The 20,136-nt window shown below is 31.1% G+C and overlaps 1 protein-coding gene across 5 annotated transcripts in view; it reads left to right on the forward strand.

The window, feature by feature from the left end:
* The window catches only part of LOC143069738 (kinesin-like protein KIF28), a 58,718-nt gene that overhangs the window by 24,790 nt on the left and 13,792 nt on the right, over positions 1–20,136 (forward strand). For 3 of the 5 annotated variants that reach the window (XM_076244509.1, XM_076244510.1, XM_076244511.1), the window contains exons 6-19: positions 966–1,126; positions 6,340–6,451; positions 7,490–7,557; positions 8,515–8,666; positions 9,813–9,830; positions 10,438–10,452; positions 12,008–12,089; positions 13,894–14,030; positions 14,606–14,666; positions 15,825–15,954; positions 17,015–17,278; positions 17,735–17,842; positions 18,348–18,493; positions 19,239–19,499. In XM_076244509.1, the coding sequence (XP_076100624.1) occupies positions 966–1,126; positions 6,340–6,451; positions 7,490–7,557; positions 8,515–8,666; positions 9,813–9,830; positions 10,438–10,452; positions 12,008–12,089; positions 13,894–14,030; positions 14,606–14,666; positions 15,825–15,954; positions 17,015–17,278; positions 17,735–17,842; positions 18,348–18,493; positions 19,239–19,499 (1,715 nt within the window). The remainder of the gene's footprint in view (positions 1–965; positions 1,127–6,339; positions 6,452–7,489; positions 7,558–8,514; positions 8,667–9,812; positions 9,831–10,437; positions 10,453–12,007; positions 12,090–13,893; positions 14,031–14,605; positions 14,667–15,824; positions 15,955–17,014; positions 17,279–17,734; positions 17,843–18,347; positions 18,494–19,238; positions 19,500–20,136) is intronic. The other 2 variants (XM_076244506.1, XM_076244508.1) reach the window with 2 other exon arrangements.

Genomic DNA, 20,136 nt, shown 5'->3' on the forward strand with positions numbered 1-20,136 from the left:
AAATTTGGTTTCAGGATTTATATAAGTCAGCTATACCGTGTGATGCGTTTTCAGATTCATCACTTGACAACTTCCTGTTTACCGAACACTTGTCTGATTTTACACATGATAGCCAAGTTGAAAATTTTCGTCACATTTTTCTCAGGAACTACAATACAAGGATTTCTGAAATTTGGTTTCAGGATTTATATAAGTCAGCTATACCGTGTGATGCGTTTTCAGATTCATCACTCGACAACTTTCTGTTTACCGAACACTTGTATGATTTTACACATGATAGCCAAGTTGAAAATTTTCGTCACATTTTTCTCAGGAACTACAATACAAGGATTTCTGAAATTTGGTTTCAGGATTTATATAAGTCAGCTATACCGTGTGATGCGTTTTCAGATTCATCACTCGACAACTTCCTATTTACCGAACACTTGTATGATTTTACACATGATAACCAAGTTAAAAATTTTCGTCACATTTTTCTCAGGAACTACAATACAAGGATTTCTGAAATTTGGTTTCAGGATTTTTATAAGTCAGCTATACCGTGTGATGCGTTTTCAGATTCATCACTCGACAACTTCCTGTTTACCGAACACTTGCATATTTTTACACTATTAATATTATCCACTTGCGGCGGGGGTATCATCAGTGAGCAGTAGCTCGCAGTTTCACTTGTTTAATTTCAATATCACCACGAAATAGCCAAAAAGTGGCGTTAAACACCAACAATCAATTATAAATTGACCTTGGGAAACTCAATGTCTCAGAATTGAAGGATGATGGAGGTCATTTCATTGTTCACCAACCACATAATATAACAATTTGTCATTGGCTGTATATCCAATGTTCAAGATGTTGTCTGTTCGCATAATGTTTCAGAGTACATTATGTTTTAAAGAATATTACCCAGAATGCAATCTAATATGAAGAAGTGAATCAGTTATTATATATTTCAATTTTATCCACAGGTGTTCCAAACAGATGGAGGGAGTAACACCAGGAGTAGTGATATTAATCTGGTGGATTTGGCAGGAAGTGAACGAGCAGACTCAACAGGAGCAACAGGGGACCGTCTCAAAGAGGGTTCTGCTATAAACCAGAGTTTGTCAACGTTAGGAAATGTTATTAGGTACTGATCACAAGCTATATATACGCAATGAAAAAAAAGAAATATAGAATGAGTGCTTAATTACTTGCTGTAGTTGAATTAAGATGTTTCGCCATCATTGAAAGACCCTCCTTGAGTATTAAAATTTTTGGATAATCTGTAGAATTTAGTAATAGTTACAAAATTAGGGTATATGTGATATGGTATAAATGTAAGTAAAGTCATTTTAAGCTTAGAAGTGAATTTAAAATAGGACTATTAAAGCATCTGTATTATTGCATACTTACATCCATTTGAGCCAAAAACAAATTTGAGCTTTATACCACAATCAAGAATTACAGCAAAATAGCCATTAGATGCTTAAACAGTATAACTTTTGATGAACATGGACCTCATATTCTCATCTCAAACAATTGCATTTTGAATTCCACTGTCAAAAATTTCAATAATCATTAATAGAAGTTGGTCTGAATGAATTCATATTGTCAAATTTCCTTTTCTTACTATATTTTTTCCAATTTTAACATAAGCCTACAAATAATGAAACTCTCTCAGATAAATAATGATTAAACCCTTACAATAATTTTTTTTGGGGGGTCACTATTTATATAATGTTAAGTTGTGCATAAATTTTAGTATAACAGGACTCTAATTTGACTATATATTTGTCAGTACTATAATGTACTCAGGTGTCCAATTTATTATCGTATGTTTTATTTTTTTCATTTATTTTTTGAATTTTTAAGTTTTGAAAATGCACAGAGACCTGTCAACAAGGTACACGAAAACTACATTTAAATTAGTTACAGTTTACTGAGAAATCTATTATAATATATGAAAATAATACTACTATACCAATGGAATTTTTTTTTCATATTTATATTACAGGGTGTTTTTGTAAACAAATATAAACATTGTAATTTAATTAAAACACAGATTTTAGTGTTACTGTAATATCTGATTTTAAAAGTTAATTGTTCGGCAGGTCTTTTAAATTTGTAACAATAAAACTCATAACCTCCTGGAGACTTTTAAAATTATTTCATTACTTGCGAAAAAATTGTCCGACTTTTAGTTCTTAAACTGCCAGTCACAGGCTGGTAGCTGTACCCTTAGGGTTAAATATTTCAAATTTTATATTTGCAATGTCTGACATCTAGGTGTACGAAATGAATAATGATTTCCATTCTGTATCTGCATTGCTATATTTTTATTGATGGGTTGTTTCTTGCTGCATAAAGTTTTTTTCTCTTTCCTTATATTGTAATTTAAAAGATTTTGATAATTATCAAAAAGTAATATGACCTTCTGTTCAAAGCCTTCAAACATTCATAATAAAATTTATTTTGTTGATTTCTCATTAACATTATATCCTACATCTCATTTTTTCAAAAACTGATTACAACTTTTTATCCCTCCTTCAACTTCCTCGCCATAACCTTTAAAATTATCTTATTTCTTTTTGTAGAGCCTTCGACTTTAGGCAAAAAAGCCAGACTAAGCGATCCAACATTCAGTTGGCGACGGCGTCCTCAAATATTCACTCTGTTGTTCAAGTTTTTGAAATTTAAATAACTTTCTTAAAATATCCTGGATTTCTACCAAGCTTGTTAATGATCATGACATAGTATCCAGAAGTAAATTTTGTAACTAGAGGCTCTAAAGAGCCTGTGTCGCTCACCTTGGTCTATGTGAATATTAAAGGAAGCAGATGGATTCATGACAAAATTGTGTTTTGGTGATGGTGATGTGTTTGTACATCTTACTTTACTGAACATTCTTGTTGCTTAAAATTATCTCTATCTATAATGAACTTGGCCCATTGGTTTCAGTGGAAAATGTTAGTAAAAATTTACAAATTTAATGAAAATTGTTAAAAATTGACTATAAAGAACAATAACTCCTAAGGGGGTCAATTGACCATTTCGGTCATGTTGACTTATTTGTAAATCTTACTTTGCTGAACATTATTGTTGTTTACAGTTTATCTCTATCAATAATAATATTCAAGATAATGACCAAAAACAGCAAAATTTCCTTAAAACTAACAATTCAGGGTCAGCAACCCAACAACGGGTTGTCCAATTCATCTAAAAATTTCAGAGCAGATAAATGTTGACCTGATAAACAATTTTACCCCATGTCAGATTTGCTCTAAATGCTTTGGGTTTTGAGTTATAAGCCAAAAACTGCATTTTACCCCATTTTCTATTTTTAGCCATGGCGGCCATCTTGGTTTGATGGCCGGGTCACCGGACACATTTTTCAAACTACTAACCCAAAAGATGATTGTGGCCAAGTTTGGATTAATTTGGCCCAGTAGTTTCAGAGGAGAAGATTTTTGTAAAATATTACTAAGATTTACGAAAAATGGTTAAAAATTGACTATAAAGGGCAATAACTCCTAAAGGGGTCAACTGACCATTTCAGTCATGTTGACTTATTTGGAAATCTTACTTTGCTAAACATTATTGCTGTTTATAGTTTATCTCTATCTATAATAATATTCAAGATAATAACCAAAAAGAGCAAAATTTCCTTAAAATTACTTATTCATGGCCAGCAACCAAACTACGGGTTATCCGATTCATCTGAAAATTTCAGGGCAGATAGATCTTGAACTGATAAACAATTTTACCCTATGTCAGATTTGCTTTAAATGCTTAGGGTTTTGAGTTATAAGCCAAAAACTGCATTTTACCCCATGTTCTACTTTTAGCCATGGCGGCCATCTTGGTTTGATGGCCGGGTCACCGGACACATTTTTCAAACTACTAACCCAAAAGATGATTGTGGCCAAGTTTGAATTAATTTGGCCAAGTAGTTTCAGAGGAGAAGATTTTTGTAAAATATTACTAAGATTTACGAAAAATGGTTAAAAATTGACTATAAAGGGCAATAACTCCTAAAGGGGTCAACTGACCATTTCAGTCATGTTGACTTATTTGTAAATCTTACTTTGCTGAACATTATTGCTGTTTATAGTTTATCTCTATCTATAATAATATTCAAGATAATAACCAAAAAGAGCAAAAATTCCTTAAAATTACTTATTCATGGCCAGCAACCAAACAACGGGTTATCCGATTCATCTGAAAATTTCAGGGCAGATAGATCTTGAACTGATAAACAATTTTACCCTATGTCAGATTTGCTTTAAATGCTTTGGGTTTTGAGTTATAAGCCAAAAACTGCATTTTACCCCATGTTCTACTTTTAGCCATGGCGGCCATCTTGGTTTGATGGCCGGGTCACCGGACACATTTTTCAAACTACTAACCCAAAAGATGATTGTGGCCAAGTTTGAATTAATTTGGCCAAGTAGTTTCAGAGGAGAAGATTTTTGTAAAATATTACTAAGATTTACGAAAAATGGTTAAAAATTGAATATAAAGGGCAATAACTCCTAAAGGGGTCAACTGACCATTTCAGTCATGTTGACTTATTTGTAAATCTTACTTTGCTGAACATTATTGCTGTTTACTGTTTATCTCTATCTATAATAATATTCAAGATAATAACCAAAAAAAGCAAAATTTCCTTAAAATTACTAATTCAGGAGCAGCAACCCAACAACGGGTTATCCGATTCATCTGAAAATTTCAGGGCAGATAGATCTTCACCTGTTTAACAATTCTACCCCATGTCAGATTTGCTCTAAATGCTTTGGTTTTTGAGTTATAAGCCAAAAACTGCATTTTACCCCTATGTTCTATTTTTAGCCATGGCGGCCATCTTGGATGGTTGGCCGGGTCACCATACACATTTTTTAAACTAGATACCCAATGAAGTTTGGTTTAATTTGGCCCAATAGTTTCAGAGGAGAAGATTTTTGTAAAAGTTAACGACGACGGACGACGACGGACGACGACGGACGACGCCGGAAGCCAAGTGATGAGAAAAGCTCACTTGGCCTTTTAGGCCAGGTGAGCTAAAAATAAATTCCATTTTTTCTGTATTTTACTTATAAATGGACTTAGTTTTTTCTGCGGGGAAACATTACATTCACTCTGTGGTTAAATTTTTAAAATTTTTAATAACTTTCTTATACTTTTTTATATATGTACCAAACTTGGTCAGAAGCTTGCTTATGATCAAAAGATAGTATAATATCTAGAAGGAAATGTTGTTAATATTTTGTACCTGTGTATCTGTATTTTACTTATAAATGGACTTAGTTTTTTTTCTTCTAGTTAACATTACATACAGTCTGCAGTAAAAGTTTTTAAAAAATATATTAGATTCATAAACTATCCTGAATTTTTTCCAAACTTGGACAGAAGCTTCTTACAATCAAAAGATAGTATCAAGAGAAATATTTTTATTGATTTTTTATCTCATTTTTGTTGAGCCTGCAAATTGCAGCAAAAGTAGGCAAGACACTGGGTTCTGCAGAACCCTTACGATTTTTTTTTAGAACTGTGTATTACTATTACATGTGGTTAACGCTGCTCCATTAAAACTGAGGAAGAAAAAATTAACTGTAATATACCAAAAAAATGTAATATGGTAGTGTAAAGAAAACTAAAAAATATGCATGCATTCTGACGAGGTTTCACATGCACACTCCATCCGTCCCCACCCACCCCTTTTCTCCTTAGGTAAAAAAGTATGATTAAAAGTTTAAAAAAAGTATCAAAGCCTGATAAAGACTAGCTGAACCAACGCCTCATTTTTATGCCCCACCTACGATAGTAGAGGGGCATTATGTTTTCTGGTCTGTGGCTCCGTTCGTCCGTCCGTCCGTCTGTGGTTCCGTTCGTCCATCCAGGTTAAAGTTTTTGGTCAAGGTAGTTTTTGATGAAGCTGAAGTCCAATCAACTTGAAACTTAGTACACTTGTTGCTTATGAGATGATCTTTCTAATTTTTAAGCCAAATTAGACTTTTGACCCCAATTTCACGGTCCACTGAACATAGAAAATGAAAGTGGGAGTTTCAGGTTAAAGTTTTTGGTCAAGGTAGTTTTTGATGAAGCTGAAGTCCAATCAACTTGAAACTTAGTACACTTGTTGCTTATGATATGATCTTTCTAATTTTAATGCCAAATTAGATAATTACCCAATTTCACGGTCCATGGAACATGGAAAAGGATAGTGTGAGTGGGGCATCCGTGTACTTTGGACACATTCTTGTTTTAGAGTATATTTAAGTTGTGCATAGAGAATTACCTCCAGAAATATGAGAAAGTGTGAAAAAAAGTACATGTACATGTTATCCTATCTATTTGTTTCAGTGCTTTAGCCGATCTTGCCATGGGGAAGAAGAAAACACTGGTTCCATACAGAGATTCAGTGCTGACAAAGCTATTACAATCAGCATTAGGAGGGAACAGTAGAACTATCATGGTTAGTTATCTTGGACAATAAGTTATGATTGGTACCAAACAAAATGACAACAATGATATAAAGAATAAAATGTATCAAATGCTCAAGGTATTGATGATGGGACCCTCAAAATATTGTTCCAAAAGTTTGAAATCAGTCTTTAAAGAACACTTTCCAAAGTGGAAAGACTTTGTTCCTATACCCCTTCTCCGATGATTATTTGAGTAAAAAATTGAGAATGGAGATGGGGAATATGTCAAATAGACAACAACCGGACCAAAGAGCAGATTACTTGTTTGTATTGTAAAAAAAAAAAGGAACATGGCATAACAACATTTTACCTCATTGGCATTGATTTTGTACAACATTTTTGAATCGTTGGGTTTTAGTGCTATTTTACTTCATCATAACTGATTTTGACTTTTAGATTTTATGATTTTAGCCCTACTTTTGAATCTAGTGTATAACACACATCTTGCATACTATTTATAAGATGTAAGATGATTTTTTAGAAAGCTATGGCACTATGCAAATTCTTATATATTTTCTATTTTGTGTTTTGTTTTTTTAATCTATATATGTATTGCTTATCAGAAGTATTCAGCTTAAAAGTTCATGTTTTTTACCGTGAATAATGAAACTGTGGTTGTATTTGTTCTTTCATTTTGATAACATTTTTAATTTCTTTTGCCTGAAGGATTCAAAGTTTTAATTGATTTTAAAAGCTATTATTTTTTATTAGACACATGTTATTTTTTTTCTTTTTCTTATCTCATCTTAATTGACTTTTAGCCTAAAAGAAAGATACATATCTAAATTGTTCTTAGTTTAAATGTCTAAAAATATGTCAAGTCATTTTCAGAAAACTAACTGAGCCAAAAAAATATAATCAGGTCACAATAATTCAAATAAATACTGTTTTTCTGCAACCAACTTTCATAAACCTATGATTTGATGGCTTAATCTTATTTTTAAATGACTGTTTTTTTTGCAGTACAATACAAACACCGATTTAATAATTATGGATTATATTAAACCATAGATTTTTTTTTTTGACAGATTGCTGCCCTAAGTCCTGCAGATATAAATTACGATGAGACCTTATCCACACTCAGATATGCCGATCGGTAAATTATTGTTATAGAATATTTGCTTTCTCCTACTTGCAATGTTTATCTTTCTTACTGTTTAGAACCTAACTGTGAATATAATGACTAAATCACATCCCCGTTGTTCATATAAGTGTACATTGACAAAGTTCAATAACAGCTTTGACAAATGAATGGGTTGAAAATGATGACAACTCACTTTAATTATTGCAAACAATGAAGATCAAAGAAAAAAAATTCTTCCATGCTTTTCAAAAAAAGATATTAGTTTTGTACCCAATGAAAAGTATGAAAATATGAACACAACACTTTACAAATTCCATGCATTTGAAGTGCTTTTTTGGATTGACCTTCATCTTAAAAGCTAGAGGTCTAATATTGAAAGATAAAGGTGTCCAAGAACCTAACAGTTGAAGAAGAAAAAAATGAACTAAATAGGACCTGGTATTTTTCTAATCGTCTCTTCTTTTTTAAGCCCCTTTTTGGGGCATTATGCTTTTTGGTTTCCGTCTGTCCTTTGGTTCGTTTGTTCTTCCGTCAGTTAGTAAGTCTGTCTCGCTTCAGGTTAAACTTTTTGGTTGAGGTAGTTTTTCAAGAAGTTCAAGTCCAATCAACTTGAAACTTAGTACACATGTTCCCTATGATATGATCTTTCTAATTTTAAAGCCTAATTAGAGTTTTTACCCTATTTTTACAGTCCACTGACCATAGAAAATGATAGTGCAGATGGGGCATCCTTGTACTATGGACACATTCTTGTTTTTTAATGGATTTTGTGGATAAGGGTGAACCATGAACATTGGTTCAAACAAGTTATGAATTAGGTCTTTTTCAAAATTTCAAGATGCTTGAAGAAAAAAGGGTAGGTTATGACTTTATTAGCTGCTTTCTATCAATTGCTGTCTGAATTTCTAGAACATTTTATCGAGATAGACACAAAAAATAATTGATATGATATTTTTTGGTGTCTTACAGTGCAAAGAAAATCCAAAATAAAGCAGTTATAAATGAAAGTCCAACTGATCGTATGATCCGAGAGTTGAAGGAAGAGAACGCCAAACTTATGGCCTTGATAAAAAAGAGTGGCCTTGGTGGAGGTCATGGTATGAGCAAAGAGGCAACCGAAGGTAATTGTTATATTATTCGGAGTATCTTGTTTGATTGTGTAACTGGAGTCTTTTACTCTTAATTCTTGATGGCTAATCTTTTGTGTATAATTTGAAGTTACATATAATGTGTGTTGGTGAAATTAACCAATTAGTAACTTAATAATGTTGAAGGTCAAAGTAGATATATTTTTGATAATATAACTTAAACAAATGGCAAGAATATCTGAAATTTTTTTTACTAGACTTTATAGTTACTATTAAGGGGAGATAAATCTTAAGATATTGCTCCACATGAAAACAAATAGACGATGTTTTTTTGTGAATTTGTTATAGAAATAGTACCATTAGATTTCTTATTTAGTATTTTTCCTATTGGTTTTTGCTGAATTTTAGCATCGTTAATCCCGCTATAAATCATATTAGAAGTATTGAAATTTGACTGGATTAGTAAGGTTTAACACATATAACTTTAAAAATTTGGAATTTGAATTAGAATCACTAGTCACAATAGCATTTAGATTTTGCATAAATTTGTTTGATTGCACTGAATATTTGTTGTTATGTGCCGTGATGATTCAGGAGTGGTGTGTGCCTATATTCTTAAAGAAGAAAAAAATACTGAATATAATAGATTGTTTGTCATAGCCTGATTTTTAGGGGCTGAGGGAAAATTAGAGACCATGATATTTTCCTTGTTCAAAAAGAGGACCATTTGTCTTAATTTTGTATATAATTACTTCAAAAATCTTATATCTAGAAATCACTATTAGAAATTTTCTCAAGCATAAGTTGCCTTGACAATTTATATTCAGGTATAGACACTGAATTTTATTTGATTATGCATAATTTTGATCTGTGAAATAACAAAAGGCAAATAAAAGAACAAGAAAAAAAAGTACAGCAAAGGCCCTGAACTCTCCCCGAAACTTAAATATTTGAAAAGTATATACATATACAAAAAATGCTGAACTTCAAGGTAAATTCAAAAGGGGGAATTTATTAAACCTGACAATGTCAAAAGCTAGACTATATTAACCAACAGAAATTCTGGATTATGACAGACAAAATTTGTATGAATTCAAATGCTTACTACCAGTTATTATAATGCTTTGTGATTTGAGTTAACTTAATAATTTATACATTTAATTAATTTTAATAATGTAGAGGAGAATTCCAGTGAAGGTGAGTTGGTAAAAATGCAAATTTATGCAAATTTTTTATTGATTATTTATTAACAAACATTGTCTTGCATGACTTTTATAACATTTTTATCTTTTTACTGATAAATATATGAAATTTTTATTGCATGTTATAGGTGATTGCTGTTTTAGATTGTAATTGTATCGAATAAATATGTGATCTACAAAGAAATAAATGTATTCTATCTCAAAATATAATATTTTTATTTAGTTAGTAGGGGATATATATATTGATTTGGGTCTTATTATTTTGGGGATTTTCTTTTTCATCTAATTCTCTATCAGATCAATAAGATTATTTTTAGATTGTTCCTGAACTTAATAATACCCTTTTTTCCATAGAATCCTTAACAGTTAATAACTAACAATAATTTAGGTAGTTAGTTTTTCGTTAAAAAGGGAAGTAACTTAGTATTTAAAAGATGTCACATGATAGTCAACTAAAATTAGTAAAAATCTCATTGGTTAAGATGTGACATGGTAGTTAACTAGATTATTAATATTAACATTCTAGTTCAATGAAATGTAGATTTAAAATTTTGTGCCATGTGCTTAAAAAATATGATGAAAAATTGATGTTTTGTTTATAGAACAGTCTCGTCAAGGTGAATGATTAAGTCAAGGTCATATATATGCAATGTCACTTTGAATGAAATGAAGATCCTGTGTCCGTACGTCGTTTGCAACAACATTACAAGCTTCCAGTTTATTTCCTGTTTCAATAATGATTGAATTAACCAATCAACAGTGTCTATCGTTATAAATCCTGCAAATCCTGGTATTAAAAAAAAAGCCAGATTCTTTTAAGTGACACAGGATCCTTATTTTAATCAAACTGCATGTAATGGTATATTCCCTTCAAGTTTCCTTCTTCATTTAAAACATTGACTTTTCAAACTTATACGTTTTTGTATTGAAATCCTGAGCTTTGATATTTTTTCCCTGTTGGGCATTTTACAGATTGAAGCATGACCTTTATGCATGCTGTTGACCTCCCCTCAGCCATTTTACACTTGCTCACGCTCAGCATGCTTACAATGAGGAAATAAACACAATTTCTAGTTTATTATGTCAATTAATTAATGTTTCAGTATCTTGAGAGAAAATAATCAAATTTTACATTCAGCATATTTTTTGCACAAAACATTCAGACCATTTTCCATATCATGAATTTAATTGCATCTATTTCTTCACTTTTCCAACTGCCAACTTTTTGTGCCTAGAGTGCGAACACATATTATTTCATAAAGCCAAACAATCATAAAAAATCAACTTATTTTTACTAATGTAGGATAAACTTTATGAAAATTGGTACCAGAAATGTTAATGTGAGCAAGAAATATGAGATTTCATTTTAAAAAATGTTGTCTGAAATTTATAATTGCATGTACATGTATGACATATTTATGGAATGTAGCTGTACTTTGTGTACTTTTTACATGCACATTTTATGCACGATATACACAAAGCATGATTTATAATTGATTATATGTCACAGTTTATATAACTATTTTTTTTATTATCTGTAGTGTATCCATCAAATTTATCATCTTTGATGTTATATCATTAGCTGAGTAAAAAAAACTTTTGTGAAAAATGAACAAGATTTTTTATAACTAAAAAGTGATAATTTATTAATCATGTTTATTATTGTTTTAATGAGCTCGGATTAAGGTACAAAAATCTAGCAACTATTTCATTATGGACTAAAGTTTGACCGAATTCATAAATCTCAAAAGATTTATTATCAATATTGATTCTTGAGGCTATCTTGCAAAACTAAAACTTTAATGTCCTCAAATTTTCAATTTTAGTTGATCATTTGAAAGAATTTATGTAATTGTACATTTTGAAGAAAAAATCTATTTTGTGTGTGGTCTAATGCTCATACATATGAAGTCTTCTGCATTGTGTTCAAAGTTTCCAGGTTTTTCTGATTTCATGAAACAAGTAATTATAGTAGTAAGAAAGATTGATGAAGTTAAATTGAAAAGTGTATTGAAAACTAGTTATAGAGAAACCATTTAGTTTAGAAATTGCACAATTTAGTTCTCTTCACAAAATGTTTCACCAAATATAGTTACCAGTTCTTTAGGATTTTGGATTTAATCATATGATAAAACAAATTTTAATTAATAAGAATCCATCTTGTATTTATAGAGTTGGAAAAGATGTTGAAAGAAAATGAACGGAAAATGCAAGACATGCAGCTAACATGGGAACAAAGATTAGAACAGGCTAGGTAGGTATACCAGTTTTAATGGACAGACTTCTTGAAAAATGGTGTTCAACTTATTAATTATTGGAATTTCATAAAAAATTAAAAAAAAAAACTCTTGATGTTTTGCACTATTTTTGAAGCACTGAAATTTTAAGTAAGTTTTTTAAATATTTTATTTTTAGCTCACCTGGCCCGAAGGGCCAAGTGAGCTATTCCCATCACTTTGCGTCCGGCGTCCGTCGTCGTCGTCCGTCGTCGTCCGTCGTCCATCGTCGTTAACTTTTACAAAAATCTTCTCCTCTGAAACTACTGGGCCAAATTTAACCAAACTTGACCAAAATCATCATTGGGGTATCTAGTTTAAAAAAATGTGTGGCATGACCCCGCCAACCAACCAAGATGGCCGCCACGGCTAAAAATAGAACATAGGGGTAAAATGTAGATTTTGGCTCATATCTCTGAAACCAAAGCATTTAGAGCAAATCTGACATGGGGTAAAATTGTTTATTAGGTCAAGATCTATCTGCCCTGAAATTTTCAGATGAATCGGACAACCCGTTGTTGGGTTGCTGCCCCTGAATTGATAATTTTAAGGAAATTTTGCTGTTTTTGGTTATTATCTTGAATATTATTATAGATAGAGATAAACTGTAAACGGCAATAATGTTCAGCAAAGTAAGATTTACAAATAAGTCAACGTGACCGAAATGGTCAGTTGACCCCTTTAGGAGTTATTGCCCTTTTTAGTCCATTTTTAACCATTTTTCGTAAATCTTAGTTATCTTTCACAAAAATCTTCTCCTCTGAAACTACTGGGACAAATTAATCCAAACTTGGCCACAATCATCATTGGGGTATCTAGTTTAAAAAATGTGTGGCGTGAACCGGCCAACCAACCAAAATGGCCGCCATGGCTAAAAATAGAACATAGGGGTAAAATGGGGTTTTTGGCTTATAACTCAAAAACCAAAGCATTAAGAGCAAATCTGACAGGGATAAAATTGATTATCAGGTCAAGATCTATCTGCCCTGAAATTTTCAGATGAATCGAACAACCCGTTGTTGGGTTGCTGCCCCTGAATTGATAATTTTAAGGAAATTTTGCTGTTTTTGGTTATTATCTTGAATATTATTATAGATAGAGATAATAGTAAGCAGCAAGAATGTTTAGTATAGTAAGATCTACAAACACATCACCATCACCAAAACACAATTTTGTCATGAATCCATCTGTTTCCATTGTTTAATATTCACATAGACCAAGGTGAGCGACACAGGCTCTTTAGAGCCTCTAGTTTTTATAACCAGGATCTGAATTAAAGACTCTATTTCATAATTCATTCTCATGTATATATCAATATATCAATACATCAGAGAAAGAGAGGCAGAAGATACCAAAGCGATATTCAAATTGATTAGGGATGACATCAAAAGATCGATGTAGGATAAAAAACTTAAATCAAATAGTTTGGGGGTGGGGGGTTAAAATTCTGCAAGTTTTGTATATCTAAAATCGATTTTAGGGGGGGGGGTCAGTGAAAAAACTATGTGAATTAAGTTTTTTATCCTACATTGAACTTTTGATGTCGTCCCTTAGTCATAAGACAAATCATGGCAAAAACTGAAAAAGGACAAAAACACAAACAACCGTATATAACACACAACATTGAAACTAAAGACTGAGTAACATGAACCCAACCAAAAAAATTAAGGGTGATTTCATGTGCCCTTGATAGGTTAGCAGATCCAGATCCACAGGTGATGTCCATCATGTAACTCCTATAAATACTGAAATAATTAAAATCGTAATGTTTGCATTTTTCAGAAAAGACTGGGAAAGATCAAAAGTGTCCTCTCCTTCAAGTGGGGACCAGAAAAAAGATTGGGAGACTGTGCCTTACTTAACAAACATCAATGAAGATCCAATGTTATCTAATGTCATTAAACATTGCTGTTATAAAGGTAAAATTAGGAGACTGTGACCTACTTAACAAACATCAATGAAGATCCTATGTTATCTAATGTCATTAAACATTGCTGTTATAAAGGTAAAATTGGGATACTGTGACCTACTTAACACCTATGAAGATCCTGTCATATTTAATGGACTGAAAAGGCAATACTAAGAGACTGTGACCTACTTTATTTATCAAATATCAATGAAGATTCTACTGTAGATGTGTATTTGTAATGTGATGTAATTGGTTTTTCGCAAAGTAATATTATAGAAACTGTGACCTATTTTTGAACACTATTCAATATCTTTCTAAATCAGTGTCTACAGAAATATGGGAATCAGCATCCAGTTTATGATTATTTGCTTGAGAATATCTTTATTGTTAGTGTTGATGTCAGCATACTTAATTCAGTACTTGTATCACTGAAGGAAAATTAGATTTGATTTTTTGTGCACACTCCATGTTTCAACATGCATTCCATTAATGTTTTTTTTTTATTGTTTGCAACTTACTTTAAATTAAATATCTAAAATTATGTCCCTTGATTATCAACATTATTTGCAATTTTAACTTTTCCAGGAACAACATTATTGGGTAAGACAGGAAACCCAAAAGTCAAAATTGAGGTCAGAGGACTGGGGTGAGTTAAATATAAAAGCTTTAAATATGAAAATCTTTATAGAATTTTTTTTTATTTGCAAATGAATGATATTGGAGTGAATGGTTCAAATTATATTTTCAATTTAAATGTGAAAGTGAATTAAGGTAGCACAATACAAAGATTTTCATCCCCAATCAGAGATCTTTAAACTGATGTAATTCCACTCATCCTTCTTTAAATTTTATAAATGAGGTACCAAAAGAAAGAAGAAAGATTTATCTTTCAAATTGTGATAATTTCATTATGACATAATTATTACATAATCAATTGTTATGTAATTAGTTGCTATATTGTGATGTCCACACTTGAATGAATTTAGCGTCTTTGTTCTTCATAGCATCCCAAAATATTTTATAGATTCTTGCACAACACAGTTTGACTTCCAAAACTGTGCCTCAGATTTTTCCTATTGTATTTCATTTTCTCATAAATCTTCATTGAAGTTTGCAACATCAATTCATAAGAGATCACTAAATTCAATGTGATATAAAATTTGTTCTATTGATGTTTTTGGAAATCTGAGACACAGTTTTGGAGGTCAAGCTGTGTTGTACAAGAATCTATAAAATATTTTGGGATGCTATGAAGAACAAAGACGCTAAATTCATTCAAGTGTGGACATCACAATATAGCAACTAATTACATAACAATTGATTATGTAATAATTATGTCATAATGAAATTATCACAATTTAAAAGATAAATCTTTCTTCTTTCTTTTGGTACCTCATTTATAAAATATAAAGAAGGATGAAATGAATTACATCAGTTTAAAGTTGTCTGATTGGGAGTGAACAAATCTTTGTATTGTGCTACCTTAAATTACCCTAGTCATACTTTTGCCTAGTTTTGATTTGAAAAATGCTGTTTGTGTTATTCCGAAAAATCTACTGGTAAACATTAAGAGTAATGCAGCATTTTGTGGTTTAACTTTGAACCAAAAATCATAACCTCAATCATCATGAGTTTAAATGAAATACTAAGGGGACATAACTCAATCCCTATAATGAAATGAAATACTAAGGGGACATAACTCAATCCCTATAATGAAATGAAATACTAAGGGGACATAACTCAATCCCTATAATCTCTGGATATATGGTTATCAAGATGTTCAGTTATATATTTGATATTTTAGAATACAACCGTCACATGCTGAACTTATAAATATAAATGATAAAGAGATGTTCTTAGAACCTGGTTCCAAAACAGCAAAGATATTTGTTAATGGTCATAAAGTCAAGTCTAAAACCAAACTGCAACATTTGGTAAGTGTATTTCATGGTGAAAATTAGCAACAAAGTATGAATTCTATCAAAACTTCCATGTTCAATCTGCAATTTCTATGAAGATTTTATAAACACAAAAAATAATATAGATGGTGAATCCCAATAGTAAAAACTTTTGTTCTGGTTCTTTATAGCAATTATTTGTATGAAATATTTCATGAAGTTGCATTCCTTAATCTTGTATTTTATATATTATAAATGCCAATCATGCAACTGGGTGAATATAAAAACTTTTATTACACATTTGATATAATTGACCAAGTAATTTTTCACATTTTCATCACTTTTGGGACCTTTTTATCACTAAGAATATTTTTTTCATAGGATTGCAGTGCAAATAAAAAATAATAATAAATCGGAATATGTGATTTATTGGGAGGCAAACAAATAAAATTATATATACTGACATTTAACCAACATTTAACCATAATATTGGTTAAAAACTGAGAATACCAGAATTCACATAAATACAAGATAATATGGGGTCGGTTACTATGGAAACGCATAAATAAAATGAATTTTTAATGGTACCATAATAAAAGGGTCTTAGTACACTATAATTGTACCAAATATTATTAAGATCTGTGAAGGTCCATTTCCAGCATATTTTGATGCTTACAGAGAATGGCTCTTAAATGTACATATTATTACCATATTCCCTATAATTAATCTCCAATTATTGTTCTTTCTTAAAAAATCACCATAATTTCTTATCTCTAGGTAATGGAAATAAGTTAATGCACAAAAAATTTGCCTTGTTTGACGACAAAAAAATTTGTTCATTCCATTTATTAAATTACTTAGAAAATCAAGCTGTCAAATGGAGAACAAGCAAAATTATATCTTTATTATGAATGAAATGAGATATTGGGTAAATTTCAATGAGATATCAGCCCTACAGCAAAAAAATATATTTATATCTCGATATACAAGTAAAAAATTAAAATAGATTTTATAAAATATGTTGATAAAATCAATTTTAAAGAGTTTTACAAATAAAACTGTGATCTTTTATCTAAATCTTCATTTATTTTTTTAGGACAGATTAAAGTTTGGTTCGAGCTGTTTATATCAGTTTATTGGTTTTCCAAAAGACAGAAAAGCGAGTGATCCAATGGATCGATATAATTTTGACTATTTCATGATGGAGTTAGCTGAACATGAAGGTGTTGCCATGGATATCCAGACCCCTCGTGTCCATGAGTCTACAGAAAACATACGGTCTGTGATGGTATTCCAGGAGTTTATGGATTTGATGCCACTTGTATCTGAAGCTAATGCCATCAGTGAGGAACTCAAAAAGGTATGCAACAGCTCTTAAATTTAAAATGAGAAAAAACAATACCATATAAAATTGAGAATGTAAATGGGGAATTTGACAAAGAGACAATAATCCGACCCAAGAACAGTAAATAGACCAAGGACACCAATGGGTCTTCAACACAGCAAGAAAACTTGTACCCAGAGGCAAGCTTCAGCTGGCCCTTTAACATATAGTCATCAATAAAAGGGTTTAAATGAAAAATATGAAATATTTCAATTGCAAAAACTTACAGTCTATAATTGATGAAAAAAAACAATTTACGAAAAAATAAATATTAAGGACATGAACCAACAACATCATATGAACAAGAGGCATCATTTATGAATGAATTAAGACCATAACAAAGTTTAAAAGAGGAAAGATTTATTTCTTTTCTGAATTAGTTCCAATAATTATTCTGTGACATAGTTTGATTACAAGTTTTTTTATTTGCAGAATGTTATATTGGATGCTGAGGTTAAAAGTGAAGCTAGTCATGATCCTAAAGGTCAAGCAACGGGGAAAGATGTCATTATAAAAGTTACAAATAAAAAGACAAACAAGGTAAAGCCATCAACTTTGAGGTCAAGGCAGTCAAGAGTTATAACAAGGATCAAATATATCATTCCATTATATAGAGGGGATATATTATTTATAAAGAATAATTTTATCACTCTTGGGTATGCTTAGAGCTTTTTTTTTAAATATCTGTCAATATCAAAACATCAAGACAATGAAAACAATAACTAATTTAAAGAGAACAGGAAACGAACGAGGGTTGTCATTAATTTGTAGGAAAATTAATCTTACATATACAGTGGAAAAAAGTGTTTCTTTTTCTCTAAAATATCAAGAATAAAAAGAAATATGTGGTTAGTGGTTAGACAGCAATAAAAAAAATATAAATGTACAAAAAATGTATAGAGTTTACCATATGGTCTTCAACAATGGGTAATAAAGAATGCTATATGGTATTTCTAGATAATTCTTATTTAAACTCAAAACTGATATCAGAAAATCCTACATCTAGAACCTATTGATTCATTATTTTATGCTCTCCTCTTTGTAGGTATGGATTTGGTCTAAAAGTAAATTTTTACATCGGAAGGATTTAATGGATGAAATGTATGTTCGATGGATTGATGGAGAAAATGTGATTGTTAAAAGAGACAAAGATCCATTCTGGGATCCTGTGGAAGATATTTTCCTTGGAAGGTAAGAACAAAAAATAGAAGTTTTGTTATAAAAAATATTTGTTGGCAATAAATCTTAATTTTCAAGGCATAAGGAAAAGTATCTTTTAACCTTAAATGATTTAACTGCCTGTGAAGAATGTTAAACATGATCTGATGACTCCTTTCATGAAGTATTGTTAACCAGAGTACAATGCATTGCAACATAAGGATTCTCCCATCAACATTACAACATTTTGGTAATTCTACAAAGGGTAAATAATTCACAATTGTGCTACATTTCAACATTTTGTATTCTACAAAAGGGAGATAATTCACAATTGTGCTACATTTCAACATTTGGTATTCTCCAAAGGGGAGATAATTCACAATTGTGCTACATTTCAACATTTGGTATTCTACAAAGGGGAGATAATTCACAATTTTGCTACATTTCAACATTTAGATAATTCTACAAAGGGGAGATAATTCACAATTTTGCTACATTTTAACATTTTGGTAATTCTACAAAGGGGAGATAATTCACAATTTTGCTAAATTTCAACATTTTGTTAATTCTATAAAGGGAAAATAATTGACAATTTTGCTACATTTCAACATTTTGGTAATTCTACAAAGGGGAGATAATTAACGATTTTGCTAATACGAGAATTGTAAACTAGACAATGATTCTGTTAAAGTAGTGACTTATACATGTCAGCTGTTCAGAAGAAACAAATAAATCAAAGAGATAACATGTGTTCCATATGATGTTTTCTTTTTTTCAGTGCCCATATTCTACTACAAAGTTTGTCATATTGTGTAGAGATAGATGAACATTTTACATTACATAATTATCATGGAAAAGAGGAAGCAGTGACCCAGGTGAAACTGTTACCCTGTGATGGTAAGGGAGAGCTATACAGTGAAGATGAGATTATAGAACCACATGAGATGATAGGAAAACCATTCAATATGATATTTATGTTACCACAATGTATGGGCATTCGATGGACCATGGAGAACCAATCTAGAGGCATTTACTGCAGGTATGATTAGAATTTAGACAGTAACATCTGTTCGGTGTAGCTTCCAAGTGAATTATCTTTTGTATGTTGTTGGCCTGAACATCAATCTTGAAAACTAAAAACTAATAAAAAAAAAATTCTACTGTCAGAATTAAAATTATTTAACTCATTTTTATGCCCCACCTACGATAGAAGAGGGGCATTATGTTTTCTGGTCTGTGCCTCCGTCCGTTCCTCTGTCCATTCCTTGGTCCATTCGTCCTACTTCAGGTTAAAGTTTTTGGTCATGGTAGTTTTTGATGAAGTTGAAGTCCAATCAACTTGAAACTTAGTATACATACTGCCTTTGATATGATCTTTCTAATTTTAATGTCAAATTAGAGTTTTTACCCCAATTTCATGGTCCACTAAACATAAAATGATAGTGCAAGTTTCAGGTTAAAGTTTTTGGTCAAGGTAGTTTTTGATGAAATTGAAGTCCAATCAACTTGAAACTTAGTATACATGTTCCCTATGATATGATCGTTTTAATTTTAATGTCAAATTAGAGTTTTATCCCAATTTCATGGTCCACTAAACATAGAAAATGATAGTGCAAGTGGGGCATCCATGTACTTATAATAATGGACACATTCTTGTTTATTTTTTTTTAGATAAA

This window comes from Mytilus galloprovincialis, chromosome 3 (assembly GCF_965363235.1).
Source record: "Mytilus galloprovincialis chromosome 3, xbMytGall1.hap1.1, whole genome shotgun sequence".
NCBI classification, from domain to species: Eukaryota; Metazoa; Mollusca; class Bivalvia; order Mytilida; family Mytilidae; genus Mytilus; species Mytilus galloprovincialis.